The 15,193-nt window shown below is 32.7% G+C and overlaps 2 protein-coding genes across 4 annotated transcripts; one reads left to right on the top strand and one right to left on the bottom strand.

Moving 5' to 3' along the window:
* Nucleotides 1-4,472: 4,472 nt before the first annotated feature.
* Nucleotides 4,473-6,501, bottom strand: EMB2816 (Small nuclear ribonucleoprotein family protein). Its single transcript, XM_078990211.1, has 6 exons — nt 6,371-6,501; nt 5,749-5,824; nt 5,340-5,421; nt 5,132-5,203; nt 4,996-5,048; nt 4,473-4,858 (listed from the first exon to the last, which is right to left on the bottom strand). Exons 2-6 carry the CDS (start codon nt 5,749-5,751, stop codon nt 4,769-4,771), a joined length of 300 nt encoding a protein of 99 aa, XP_078846337.1. The 5' UTR covers nt 5,752-5,824; nt 6,371-6,501; the 3' UTR covers nt 4,473-4,768.
* Nucleotides 6,502-11,337: 4,836 nt separating this feature from the next.
* Nucleotides 11,338-14,298, top strand: LOC145041954 (protein gamma response 1). Of its 3 annotated transcripts, none has more exons than XM_078990209.1 (4): nt 11,338-11,467; nt 11,587-11,693; nt 12,161-13,328; nt 13,550-14,298. In XM_078990209.1, exons 3-4 carry the CDS (start codon nt 12,161-12,163, stop codon nt 14,173-14,175), a joined length of 1,794 nt encoding a protein of 597 aa, XP_078846335.1. In that variant the 5' UTR covers nt 11,338-11,467; nt 11,587-11,693; the 3' UTR covers nt 14,176-14,298. The 3 variants fall into 3 exon arrangements, with proteins under 3 accessions (XP_078846335.1, XP_078846334.1, XP_078846336.1); XM_078990208.1 differs by having other exon boundaries at nt 11,582-11,693; XM_078990210.1 differs by lacking the exon at nt 11,587-11,693.
* Nucleotides 14,299-15,193: the final 895 nt, after the last annotated feature.

The raw sequence follows: 15,193 nt of genomic DNA, 5'->3' as shown, positions 1-15,193 counted from the left end.
TATTATTTAAAAGCATAAACTCTTGGTCAAAGTATTTTAATCCCGATGTGTTTATAGTTGTATATATTTTATGGGTTGATATACTCAATTTACTATAAACAAAGCTCTGATACCAATCTGTCATACCCCCAAACCGGAACGAAGGAAACGTTCAGGGGTGGAGGACGTCATGTTTAGTATCATAACAATGCACAATAGTAAAACAAGCAATAACATCATCCATTGCATTAATAATATAATTTAATACAACTATGTCATGTGTATAGTTTCAAAGACACCAAAATATGAATCAAAATAAAAAATGAGTCACGAATATGCTCCGTCTTCTCAAAACCTGGTCCAGTGTACCTGTCTACTGGTGACCTGAGAATACGTGTTATTTTGAAAGAGTAGATCAACATTTAAGCTGGTGAGTTCATAAGTGTTTTAGTGTCAAATGTTTGTATAATTTGATGAAAGTGTTTGATGTAAATGTTTGTAAGTGTTTGATGTAAATGTTTGTACCTCCTAGAAAAATCCTATATTTTCTACTTATAATGAAATGTAGTGTTCTACCAAGACCCGACTGTTATGTATGTTCTTTTGTAAAAGTGAGTATTTTTCCCAAGTATGACTATTATTACTAGAAAATAGTTTACATTATCGTTTATGTGAGAAGATCACAATATGAATGTAATAAGAAAATGACGATGTACAGTAGTATTTTATATAGTAACTACAAATGTACTAACTACCTTAAACCAATTGTTTAATTAAGGTAAAATGTGATGAGATTATAAACATACTTGATTGACTAGTAAAACACGATGATCAAAGACATCGAAATGGTATGACATTCATCACCCGTAGACCTGCAGGTCCCATTGTAGCTAGCAGCAAGGTGTAGGATGGTCAATCCCATATAGATCTATACACAAATTCATGATCTCCCTCCAGGAGAGTCTGGTTACAAAACGTGACACAACAGTATATTGTCATGCCATGAAGTAGTGGCTCACATTAATGTTATAGTGTTCTTGTATTAGTGTAATATGTTCCTTCTATTCTGGTGTATAGTATGTTCTCTCTGTTCTAGTGTATAGTATGTTCTTTCTGTTTCTCGTTATAGTATGTTTGAACTGACTCATATATGAACTGACTCTTGTAAGTTTCATTGTTCTAGAAATAGTGAGTAGTAATCATCTAAACTATACCTATTATAGTTTACTAGCAGTACTGTTATTTGAAAGACTGATCATGTTTGTCCACCTTTGCTACCCAAAGGTATTGAACTGATTGGAAGAACTTTTATATCTACATATAGATACATAATATGTAACTAAGATTCAAACGACACTCGGACATACAACCGATACCTTAAGTCCACAACCAAACAAAGAACATGAAATAAAGCGAGTTATTAGTCCTAAGCCCTTTCAACCTTATTTATATAAATATATCTATATAGACATGATTTTGACAATATATAAGTTTAAAAGAGTTTGATAAAGAGTTTAACATATAAAAGAGTTTTAACCATTTGAATGGTTATTGATGACTTGATGTCAGTTTATAAAATGTTTTGAAATAGTTTGTTTGATAACACAGTTTTGAAGTATAAGAAATCCTCTTGTTTGATAGTTATAAATCACATGTGATTGATAGTATAACTATAATGTTTTCTACTTGTATCCCCTTACCCCCATAAAAGCATTTAAAATCATTTAAAAGATAATTTAGGGGTATGAACTCACCTGTAGTGAGTGATTCGAATGTAAGATCGATATAGAATGCTAAGTGTCAAGTGAAGTCTCGAACACAAACGGGTCCTATTAAGCATATAATGACACATATATGTATATAATTAGTGTATAGAATAACTAATCAGGTAAAGGAACAACCTTAGGGACTAGGAAACATTTGGAATGAAGTGTTACAATCACATATGATTGTATAAAGGGTGTTCACGGCCACACAAGGGTGTGTTTATGGCCAAGGGGTGTTCACTGCCAAGGAGTTTATGACCATACATGAACAAGCTAAGGTTTATGGTTATGACTTAAAGGGTTCACGGTCACTACATGAACTAAGAAGGGTTTACGGCCATATGTAGGGTTTACGTCCGTAAACTCTTGATGTTCATGCTAAAATGGTTGATTCTTGGTTGTAATTCAAGAGCTTCTAATGGATAACTAGTATATGGAAAGGATACTTATGTTTTGGAAGCTTGAAGGGGTGATTACGACCCAAAGACCTAGTGTGTGTTCTCGGTGTTCTTGATGATTTGAAGATCTAACCTAAAAGATATGAATTCATAGATGAAATCATAGGGTTTTACTAGATCAAGAAGGATATCAACTAATAATGAAAGAATCACTTACAAATTTGAAGAGAAATGGAAGTGTTCTTGATGATACTTGAGAGAGAGAAATGAGAGTTCTTTATTGGAAGTTGTGAGAAAAGAAGAAAAGTGAAGGATCTTCATACTTAAGAAGAAGAGTTCACGGCTGCCAAGAGTTTACGACCGTAAACTCTAGTTTGCGGTCGTAAACTCCTTGTGATGGAGTTTCCGGCTTGAATGCAACACAATGAACTTTAGTTAACACATCCTAACACTCAATCTTTGAATGTACTAGGCTTAGAACACTCAAACAGAACCTTAACAATGCTAAAAAAAATAGCAGAAACAAGTGTGACTTTTGATTGAATTGAATGGCTTTACAAGACAAAAATTTCGGGATGTCACACAAATGGTACCATGTGATGCTCGTACAGTCTTCCTTCAGGTGAATATGGAGAAATTCCGAAAATAGTCTAAAATGTGCGTAAAGCAGTAAGCTACATGTTGGAAAAAAATTAGGCCAATCAGACTAATAACAAAGTTGTCATGGCAGTTTAAAGTGGAATGACATTCTTCTGAGCGATGAAACAACCCTTACAACTTTAATACCCATGTTTTGGGATTGTAACTGGTCTCGTTGAATCTTTCATCTTCTTTAAATTGTCATAATTCCTTCATTTGAAGTCGGAATGTCATGATCTCTGTCAACACGTAGTTTGATGTGTACTTCATTTTAGACTATATAAACACCTTATTTAATTACATATTGAGTGAGTTACAGATCCTGGAACATATGGTATCAAAGCTAAATTTATATTCTTTCAGCATTGAATTTATCGTTTGTATTTCATTTTAAATTATATAAACACCATATTTCTTTATATATTGGATTCGTTTTTATTGGTTGATTTGGTATTATTTTAATCATTTGGGCTCAAAGTGATTACTAGTTATACCAACTGTATAAGAACATGTACCGGTTCCAACAGTGTATTTTACCGAAATCCGGAATCGGCATTGGTTCGGTCTAGTAATCGATTCTCATTATTGGTGTAAACCGGTCCGATTGAGTTTAGGCCGATTGCTCACCTTAATTCCAACTAAGTATCATTGGTTTGGCCGACCTTTACCTAACCCACTACTTAATACTACACAGGTTCATCAAATATTGAGATCAGTCTAAAAAGACATAACCCTTTCGTCAGTGATTCAAATAATCTATTATAGAAATTGTTAATGACTTATAATGGTAACATAGTTTAGGTTTTTTTCACATTTAGTCTCTTATGTTTTTTTTGTTCCTATATCAACATTGAATTTATTTTGACTGTTCATGTTACATCCTTATAACCGGCTAGCCCCCTGGTTTCTCGTTTCTTCACACCCCTCAACGTAATTTTTTTTTTCTCTATCTTCTTCTTTCTCAACTATTTTGATGAGAATAACCCTCCCCATTAATGGCATTGTGGAGAAGACAAAAATTTATGCTGACGTGGCCTTTTGAACGGCATTGACCATACCGAATAACCTAAGCAAACCTTAAAGTATATTACCCTATAAGTCATTATCCTTTTCCAAATCTTTCCATCTAGGTTCATAAAGGACTAACATTGATTACTATTTTCCCCCTACAAGAGAACAAATTAATGTTTCTTTCGAGGAAAATCTCTCATAAAATTTTAATATTTTGGTCATTTTACGATTTAATCCCAACTTTTATTTTTTTAACATAAAAAGCTTAATTATTCTATATTTTGCCCAAATTTACAAAACAACTGTAATTTTTTTTCAACAAAAAATGATAAATTATCATAAAAATTAAATAATCAAGACTTTTCTGTTCATAAAGGATATTAGGCTATGTCACATAGACGACAACTTATATTTTTTCTCATTTTATTACTTTGAAACCTTATAGTAGAAGTGGGGAAAAGATAAGGAAAAAAAGGGGTTGTGTGTGTGTGAGAGAGAGAGATCTACAGCCAAAGTTTACCACATTGCAGCTAGATCGCACAGGGGCAGGGGCGGTGTTCCCCTGCCAAGGTGGCGAGACTGTTCACTCAAGCCTTATAGTTTAAGGTTTTTAACTGAGTTTCACATTTTATGCATACACCAAATAACATATACGATCAAGTACTATCAGGTTCGTAACTTCAACATAAAAATATAAATATGTTAATATAGTTAAAAATTGCATTACCTTACTTTAAAAGATCTATAAGCCTCATTGCTCTTCCACCCCGTTTTCCATCGTATTTCATAGAAAAGAAAATAGAAAACTCTCTTGAGTTCAAATACGGTTTACATTTTACAAAGATAAAACAAGGTTTCCAAAATATGATGTATTTAAAAATAGCATCATATTTTGTAATATTCCACACCAAATTTGATTAAACAAGGGTTTTTAGTAGAAAGCAGCTAGTTTTGTTGCTAAGAAAGTGAAAAAGATTAAGCTCCATCTGGCTGGATAAATGGATTGGCTATCTCCTCTGTACCATCAGTAGGAGAAACAAGCATGACAGCTGTACCCCTACAAACCTGCAATACATACAATTATAAAAGAAAGAAAAAGGTGTGACAATGGCAAAAGACATGAATGCCCTTTTTATCCTCATTATCAAAAATAGCTCTACAAAGTTTGTAAAGTCATAGAGATGAGGATTAGGAAATCATACTATTAAGCCAAGGCGACGTGTTTGATCAGTTGTCTTCAGTGGATCATCCGCATCTGCATCACATATTCACATGGCTTAAAATAAAAGAGTTTTTTTTTATAAGGTTTATTTTTAGCTCAAAAAATGAAATTATTACCTCTAAGGAACTCCACAGCTTCATCTAATACAAGGTTCAGCAACTGGTCATATCCTTTAAGTGTCCCTGACACTATACATAAAAAAAAAAAGAATATAAATTTAACAAGTAATAACCACAAAGCTTCTCTATGTGGGATAACTAACCCATTAAGACATGCTTTATGTATCAAGTCAAAAATAAACAAACAGTAAATGTGGTTGCTAACCTTGTCTTCCACCTGTGAGCTTGACTTGGACACCCTTGTCAACAAATTTTGCCAAATCTAGAACTGTTTCCTTCCTGCCTGACTGAAATAGTTAAGATGAAAATGACAATAAATTAAGAACATCTTTTAGCAATAGAAATTGGACCATAAGGGCCCCATGTCTGCATCTAATGAAAAGTGTTGTTCTTAATGGACAATGAGGATAGAAGATATACTGAAATTGATTGTCTAGGGTGCTAATGATTTCATCAAGAATGAGATATGTTTAAGAGGGGTTATCAGATACTCATCTACCCTAGAATGTTGATCTTACTAGCATAAACTACTGCATTCAATCTTGCTTTTTTAAGAAAAGTTGGTCTTTTAAGATGGATCAGAAAGATGTAGATTGTTAGTATCAGTGTATTACCATTGCAAATGTTTTTAACAATTAACTGCAACCAAACGTTCCTTGCTGAATCTGAAGCTCACGAACAAATGTATGCCTGCGAAATTCAAGCTTGAGAATAAGTCGAGATTAAAAAAAAAAACAATTTTACATATCATCACCTACGGAAAAGAAAGAAAGACATATTAGCCTAGTAGTCTAAAATTATATACTACGCCCAAGTAATAAACACATACGATCGTTGATATGAATTATGGTAAATGTGGCTTGGAATCCCCATTCGTGATACGTCTACCAGGTTATTGAATCTTAGAAATCATGTTACATTAAGGAATAAAGACGCAACAGACATACTTGAAAGCACTGTATCGAGAATAGTTGTTCTAATTAGAAATTTCAAACTACATTGGGCATTATGCCCTAAATTGGATGTTTAGCCAGATTAATTCTAAATTGCCGTTTTTAACAATGAATAGCAGTGATATTCATACTTCAACCAAACCTCCAATAATGCATACACAGTATATAAAACCTAGGGGTATGGTCTGCATCGTAACAACGAACACGTACGTGCTTGTTTGCAACTGGGGTTGCGCGTGCGAAAGTTGAGTTAGAGTTAGTTTAGGGCATAATTGGTACTTACCGTTGATAGGGCGACGGAGGAGCTGCGGAGGTAGGATCTCAGGCAGCCGGAGTATGCTCTAAACAGAAGGTGTGAGAGTCTGGAGAACAGGAGAAGTAGGGGAAAGGAACGCGGTTCGACTAGAGTATATAGACCTTCAAGGTTTCAGAACTGGTCCCTGAAGTATGACAAGTTTCAACTCGTTGAGTGCGAACATGTGAACTTTAAAGTAGCTCGTTAAGTTCAAGTAAGTAGGGCTAGTTAAAAGTCATTTTCAACATATTAAATGTTTAAAATCTCACTTTTGCGAATATATACAGTCCAATACTTTTTTTAAGCCTAGTACTAAGTTCAAAAACCTATGTCTCGGATTTTGGACCCTACTATAAGCTCTAACTTCTAGGATCTGACATTTTACAACCTCCATCCTTCTGAACGTTAAAGAGCAAAACCCAACCCATTTCTCATCCCATTGTGATGTTTTGTGCCTTGAGAGTGGAGTTAAAGAAGGAGAATGTGTTTTTGGTGCTTGTGAAGCTAGATCTAAAGTTGTTCTAGCTTTTTCATAACCTTTTGTATCTTTGTAAGTCATCAAGATGCAACCTTAATATGTTTTTCACCTTAGGTCTAGTATTTTGTGTTGTTTTAGATCCTTATTGTCATGTTTCTTTGGAGTTTGGAAAATTCTAGGTCCAAAGGTTGTTTTAAGTTGCTTTATGGACTCATTTTAGTGATAAGGAGAGTTTTGTCTTTCGTTTTGGACCATGCATGGAGTGTTTAAGCATTTAGATTCATTTTAGACCTACATTTTATAGTTTAATTTATTAGAGATATGAATCCGGGTAAAATTGGAAAGTTTATCCATTAAAAACATCATTTAGTGAGATCTTCTGCCTTAAAGGATTAAGCATTTAATAAAAAAAAAGTGCATTTGCCTAGATAACATGATGTGTTAGTTATTGGACGCGGCACGTTGAGTTTGGTGTCATCGTGACTATTTTGTCTTTTAATGGACATGACACATCCATACAGGAAGCAACTCGTGACGCGTGTTGACTATTGACTTTGACCGTTTTGGTCAAACTTTGATGGATTTAAGTGTTTAACTGAGGATTGGTATTAGGTGGTTTGTGTTAGCTGTCTTGTTTGCAGAGGTTGTCGTTGAGATTTTGCTTCTAGACTATTGTAAGTTTTCTCACTATGCTATGTGTGACATTCCATGTCCAATGAGTGATATGATGTTTATATTCTGTTAGTATATGAATATGAGTATGTGATAGACTACAATAGTCTTGTGTTAGTATATACGACATGTTTTGTTTGGTTAGTGTTTATTAGGGGTGTACAAAAAAACTGCAAAACCGAAAAACCGAGCCGAACCGGCCGATCCGAAACCGAAAAAAACCGATACATAAAAAAACTGAAACCGAAAAAACCGGATATCAACGGGTCGGTTTTGGTTTGGATACTTAGGTATCCGCGGATAACCGAACCGAACCGCTTGATATATATATATATATATATATATATATATATATATATATATATATATATATATATATATATATATATATTATTCATTTTCATTGAACTTTTAGTTATATCCCAAACAAAAATCATGATCGGCTATTCTAATTTTACACTTCTACATTATGTTTTCTTTTATTTTTATTTTTATATTTGTTATACCAATTATAATGTATGTTATTTGATCTTCATTATGTTTTTATAATTCTTTGGACTTGGTAATTTTTGAAAGAAATCGTTGGAATGAAGTTTGTAATTTTAATTGTATTTGAATTTTTATATTTAGCAGGTACCCGTGGACCGAACCGTGGTTACCCTGCTTTATACGGTTCGGTTCGGTTTTTTTGCTAATTCGGTTCGGTTTCGGTTAGTGCACATGAAGTACCCGCCCCATGATGACGGTTCACAATTTTATTACTATCCGAACCGAACCGCCCCCGTTAACACCCCTAGTGTTTATGTTACTATTGGTAGATCGTTGAGTGAATGACTTAAGGGTTGTACGTAATTACAACCAGATAACCTTATAACTCTTGATTTGGCCTTATTGCATGGTTATTGTTTGATATATTACTTTCGGGTATGAACATTTGTTCCACTGTTTATCCGACTTCGACTACGTATGATTATGCATTCATAAGGCAATTTGTCTATATTAGCATAAACTTTGGTATATTTTGCATGATGGTTAAGGGTCTATAGTTTGTATCATGGTTGAGAGCGTACATGTGTTATGAGGGCTGGGAGCCTATAATTTGCTCGATGGTTGAGAGCCTATAATAGTATGATAGTTAGGAGCCATCAGTTGTTATGCAAGATGAAATTGTGAGCTTATTGTTGTGGAACTCACTAAGTATTATGTTTACGTTGTTAAGTTAAATGTTTTCCAGGTTGTCTAGGTTAAAACGGGAAGGCATTGCGTGATTGTACATTCACATTAGTGTTATGCTGTTATTTTGAGTCTTCCATTGATTTTTATAATTTAACTTTGGTTTAATATTGTGATTTGAAACAAATGAATGTTATGATATGTAATTAAAGAATGGTTTTTGGATGTTTAATCTTTTAAAAAAATAAAAATTTTGTTTGAAATTTAAGATGTTACAAATTGTCCATAGGAATGGCAATGGGGCGGGTTCGGGGCGGGGCATGGATTCCCAAACCCGCCCCGATAACTTTCGGGTATCTTATCGGGGCGCCCCATTGGGTTTCGGGTTTCCCCGTCGGGTTTCGGGTATCTTATCGGATTTACAATAACTGATAACGAAATCTTTATTCTCTTTTAGGGTACCCCAATGTCTTATAAAATATACATGTTCTAGCAACTCTTTTAAATTAAAAACATGATGCATCACTTTAATAAAATAAACTGGACGTTATATACAAAATTATTTGATTTACGTTTTGTTTAATACGTCAAAACACATAAAAATGATCATTAACACCAGATTGTTAATAACTAAAAAAATTGTCCACAATAAGTATTTTATATTTGAACGTGTACAATTAACAGCAAATTTTTTTGAACATATATATATATAATCGGGGCGGGGCGGGTCGGGGCGAGGATAACCCACTCCCTGCCCCGAACCCGATAAAAAACCCAATAACGACCCGTTACCCGACCCGAAATGATCGGGTTTCGGGTTTCCCCGTCGAGTTCGGGTTTTTTTGCCATCCCTAATTGTCCATCTAGTCTTAGAAAGAATGTGAATTTTTGAAAAAAAAAATAATCTAACGTGATAATATTTCACATTTCAACCACCACAAACATAAAATACAAAAACATTAAGGAATACCATTCAACAACTTTTTTTAATTTTTACAACTTGTTCATTTTTTATTATTTTTTTGGGTAGTCTTTTGTATTTGATGGCATGGCTACATGTGCCATTTGGATTTGATGACACTTTAATCGAGAGTTAGGACTTTGATCGAGGGATCGATTATATTCAGAACATAAATAAAAGATTTTTTTAATAGTAACAAAACTGAAATTAATAAAAAAGCTAGTTAGGAGCTAGCAAAAAAGTAAAAAATTAAAGTATTATTGGATTGTGCATCCAATCAATCCAACTAACACAAATCTTAGAGTTCTGAAAAAAAAACCAATGAAAAAAACTGATCAACAATAAAGTAAAAGATCTAAACCAAAAAAAAAAAAAAACGTAAAAAATGTTTTGTTTGAACTACTCAAATATACAAATTTTTACTATGAGATCTATTTTTTTTTTTTAAAGAATCAGCCTTTAATAATAAAATCATAAAAAAATATTATGATTAAATCAAATTTAGATGACTTTAATAATTTTATTAATCTTAATGACCTGTTAAATCGTCAGATAATCTTATGACTCTAATATAAATAATAAAATGTTATATGATCGACGGAAAATTTAGTAAAATAACCATTATAAATGAGTTTTTTTTTAAATAATCATTTTTTTTTCAGTTTTGAATAATTATTATTTTCTTCTAATGTTCCATTCCAAACTGTTGTTTAATTTTTTTTTTTTTTTTTTTTTTTTTTTTTTTTTTTTTTTTTGTATTTATGTTTAAAGAATCTCTTTACTTATATCTAGAATATATTATCGTTTTTCAATTAAATGTTTCATTTTAATTTATATTATCATATATATATTCAATATTAATATTAATATGTTTGCTTAACTTTTTGTTAGATTTTAATAAAAAAATTATAAAACTATTCATCGGATTTCAGAGTTAGTTCTTGAAATTGCAGAGTTTTTTTTTAACTCCAAAATTTCAATATGAAATCCAAAAGGGTGTTGTTATACTTAGTTCTCACTCATATAAATCGTCACATCATGAGGATACACATACACTATTACACTTATATAGGGGTACACAAAACAATTGAAAATATACATATAAAATTTCTCAATTTAGAATATTGGTCCGGAATCCCCTAATATTAGTCCGAAGTGTTTTTATTTTTTATGAAACTATTCATCGGATTTCAGAGTTAGTTCTTGAAAATTCAGAGGTTTTTTTTTTTTTTTTTTTTTAATTCCAAAATTTCAATATGAAATCCAAAAGGGTGTTGTTATACTTACCCCTTATTCATATAAATCGTCACATCATGAGGATACACAGACACTATTACACTTATACAGTGGTATACAAAACAATCGAAAATGTACGGATAAAATTTCTCAATTTAGAATATTGGTCCGGAATCCCCTAAATATTAGTCCAAAGTGTTTTTTTTTTTTTTTTTTTTTTTTTTTTTTTTCAAAATTGATATCTTTTTTAGTCAGAACCTACAATTCCAAACTTGATAGTTATTTTTCTAGAAATACAATTTTTTTAAAAATTATTTTCTATAAATTCACATTTCATCATTATATGCTGGTTAGATTACTTTTTTTTTCCTCTTGTGTACAAAGGGCAAAATGACTTTTATTGTTAAAATCCGTTTCACTTTGTCCATATGACATTTTGACCTCTTAAGAAGACCCCCCCAATAATCGAATCAAATCAGTTTCCCTCCGGCCTCCTCCCTTCTTTCTATATTCCGGCTGCTAGAGATATTGTATCTGCTTCTCCTCCTCCGTCGCCGATTCAACAGTAAGTACCAACTAGCTCTCATTTTGAACACCTTCACGCGTAAAAGCAAATGCAACACATATGTTCGTAGTTATTTCATCACGAACCCTCTCTTACAACTTTTTTGTTATTTAGAAAAGAAATCTTCAGGAATCAGGACGAGAATCAATCAAGGTATCTCACATTTCAAATCTAGGGATAGAAGGACGTTGATCTTAGCGAAATCCATACTATTGAAAACTAAAACGTAAGTTTGAAATTCATCCAAGTAAAACTTTAATTTAGGTCTTAATCTCCTAATCTAGGTGTAATTCGCACATACATTCTTTACCTGATAGAATCTAGCATATCTCCACTTCTGATTTTTCTTAGGTTTAACAAAATATTGACTATCTATGACCTTATGGATAACCAATTGGGAATCTAAGGCACCGTTTTTGTTGTTTCACCATGGTTATTTTTATGATTCTATCCCTGTTAATATGTATGATCTAATGATCATATCATTGAAAATATTCAAACAGTAATCATTTTAGAATACTCTGTTTGTTATGCCTTCTTCCACCCATTTAGTGTTATGATAAATGGACATATATGTTTGGATGCGGTTATAAGCTGCCAAATTTGTTATAGCTGTAAGGAAAGGTTATAATGATTAAAGAGACAGGGGTTATCGTTTTCCACATATTTACATTGTTCATATGGAATCCACAGATGGAAGAGGATTCACGAACATCTCCAGAACCAGCTTACCATGTTGATGGAACTGATACAGAATACATCTCAGGACTTAGTACCTTACTAGCTGCTACAATCCAAGAAACAAAGGAAAGTGTTTCTCAGATAGAATATCTCTTCTGCAAGCAATTATTTCCAGATTTCCAATCAAAACTGAAAAAAGTATATTCTGAAGCAAAGAAAGTCGCCGAAGAAGAATGTAAGAAAAAGGAAAACGATCTAATTGATCAAGTAAAAACACTCCAATCCGAAAAACAAAAGTTTTTGGAAGAAAACCAGTTTTTAAAGATGGAAAATAGCAAGGTAAAGAAGGTTTCAGGATCATCATCTAAACATGGTAATGATCTTGAAGAGGAGCTGAAAAGAAAAAATAAAGAGATAGCTGAAAAAAGAGAACTACAACAAAGCTTACGTGAACTTCTAGATTCAAAGGCCTCACTTGTACATGGCAATGAAAAGAGATTAAAGGAGCTTGAAGATGAAAACCACTATCTTCGTCAGAAAACAAATGGACAAGAACTTGAACTTGAAGAGTTAAGATTGACTCTAAGATGCAAGTCAAGAATAATAGAAGAGAAAGAGGAATCAAACTGTGAGCTTATTGAGTTGGTTCAATCAAAGGTATTTCTCATAGAGCAAAAAGAAAGACAACTGAAAGAAGCAAACGATAAAAAGAATGAGCTTCTTGCAAAGCTTGAGATTTCAGAGAAAAAGATAGATGAAAAGATCGAGTGTGAAGAAACATTGCTGACAAAAACGAGAACACAAGCTTCAGAGATTGTAAAGGCTAGAAAGCTTCTTGATGATTGTGAAAATGTGAAAAGATTGCTTATTGCGAAAGTAAAAGGGTTAGAGGAGGAAATTGATAAGCTTCAAATGGATGTTAGAGAGAGGAGTAATGAGTCAACTGAAGGAATGGAATTGCATGGGAAATTACTTCAGCAGATTGAAGGGAAGAATGCTGAGATAATGATAGAGAAGCAGAAAAGAAGGGAAGTTGTAGACGCCTATAAAAAGCTCAAATCTCAGTACATTTATTTATGCTCAAAATCAGGCCTAACTCCAGAAAATATGATTGGCAACACCAGCAAAGAAGTTAATAAAGACTTGTTAGGCCATGATCAGAATATATTGAATTCACCTGGTAATCCTTCTTCTTTTCCCTTTTTTCCTTGGTTTTGTTTTATCCTCTTATGTTGTTAATTATATTAATTACCAAAAAGAAAAACATACTATCTTTAATTGGAGAACAAAGATGAATATGTTTGTCTTACTGATTAAAGTAAATTGCTATTTCTTGTACAACGAACGAAGCAATAGCTAACTAACAATAACATATCGCTTCTTATCAATATATGATTACAGTCAATGGACAGAAATCTCCGAATATCCCAGTGCCTGTTTGTGAAACAACTAATCATACCACAAACCAACAAAACTGTGAAGTCAAAAAAGAAATCAAATCGACCTCAAATGACATCACCAAAAAGTCAAACTTATTATCCGGAACAAAACGTCCGGTTTCTCACTGGAGAGACACTCGACCTACAAAAAACAGAAACGGACCAGACCCTCACGATGATTTTCTCGATACTCCATTAGAAAACATCAAACAAGATTTGAAAAAAGTATCAAAAGAAAAAGAAAAAGAAGAAGAAGAAGAGATTCATCATCTTCCAGATCGGGTTCCTAAAGACATGAATTTTGAAAGCTCAGATGATGAGACACAGGATCCAAGTGGGAGGCCTGAGAAGAAAAGCTTCAAGTACGTTGAACCAGTAAGAAAGAAAGCCGATAGGGCGAATCTTAAAGGAATTGAATGTAAGCAGTGTAAAAAATTCTATGATGCTGTTCTTCCTGAGGGGAGTGATAATAGTAAGCAGAATCTGCGTTGTGAGCATCATGAGGGGGTTTCCAGGCATCGATTCAGGTTTGCTCCTCCTTCCACCCCTGAAGGTTTTTGGAATATTGGATTTGAATCTGAAATGTGAAAAAAAAGATTAAAGTTTTTTTAATCGATTTGGAAATTGGAAGTTTAGGGTGTACTCTATTGTATTTCTAGAATTGAGATTCTTTTAAAAGATAATTGAATTTTGTTAATAATTTTTTTAGTATATGATCAAAGTGTTGATGTTTTCAATAGAATCGGATATTAAATCCACATTTTAAGTTACTTATGGTGTAAACGTTCTTTAAACTACATTTTGTAAGTGCAACTATTATACATAACTAACTACTTTGTGTCTTAGGTTTTGTGCTCGTTGACTGATTTCTAAGAATCATGTTCTTGAAATAATTTTATTGTGTTCATTAAAGATCACAACTTTTTTAGAAAATACTTGGTTGGGTTTTGATAAAAAATTAAATTTCAGAATGCATGAATATGGATTAGGTTGAATGACAAAAATGACCTTACCTGCCATGTTACTTGATTTAATGGATTGCCACCATTATATTGAATGAAAATGTAAAATAATTCCCTATGAGGACTAAAAGTGCATGCTCATGTATAATCGAGGGATTATTTTATAGTTTAGTCCCCATCCGATTTTCAGTTTCCTTCTTCTCAGGCGTATTCAAATTTTCTTCGTTGGGGACTAACGATCTTGTATATAATTATATATGACCTGGTTGGGTCAAAATAATTGTCTGTCACAATGATATATTTTTCCATTTCAATTTAAATCAAATAAATCACAAAATGATATACAACCAACATGAAAAATGTTCAGTTACATGCTATACTTGATGGTTTAAAAGCTGAAAACCTTACTTCATCGGAGAATATTATAGTACTGCATCTGAGCGAAAGACTTCCAATATCGACGTTACAATCGAAATCAAAAGCTTTCAAAGTTCAAATACTTCACAAATTCACATAATTTAATAAAATCACATAAACAATATATACAAGTTATGAATTTAACAAAATCACCTAAACAAATGACTCCAAAAGTCAAGGAACATACTAATAATGTTTTTCAGAACAAACCGCCAAAATATATTTTT

This window comes from Lactuca saligna, chromosome 4 (assembly GCF_052625555.1).
Source record: "Lactuca saligna cultivar CGN05327 chromosome 4, ASM5262555v1, whole genome shotgun sequence".
NCBI classification, from domain to species: domain Eukaryota; kingdom Viridiplantae; phylum Streptophyta; class Magnoliopsida; order Asterales; family Asteraceae; genus Lactuca; species Lactuca saligna.
This window is presented reverse-complemented; position numbering and strand designations above follow the sequence as displayed.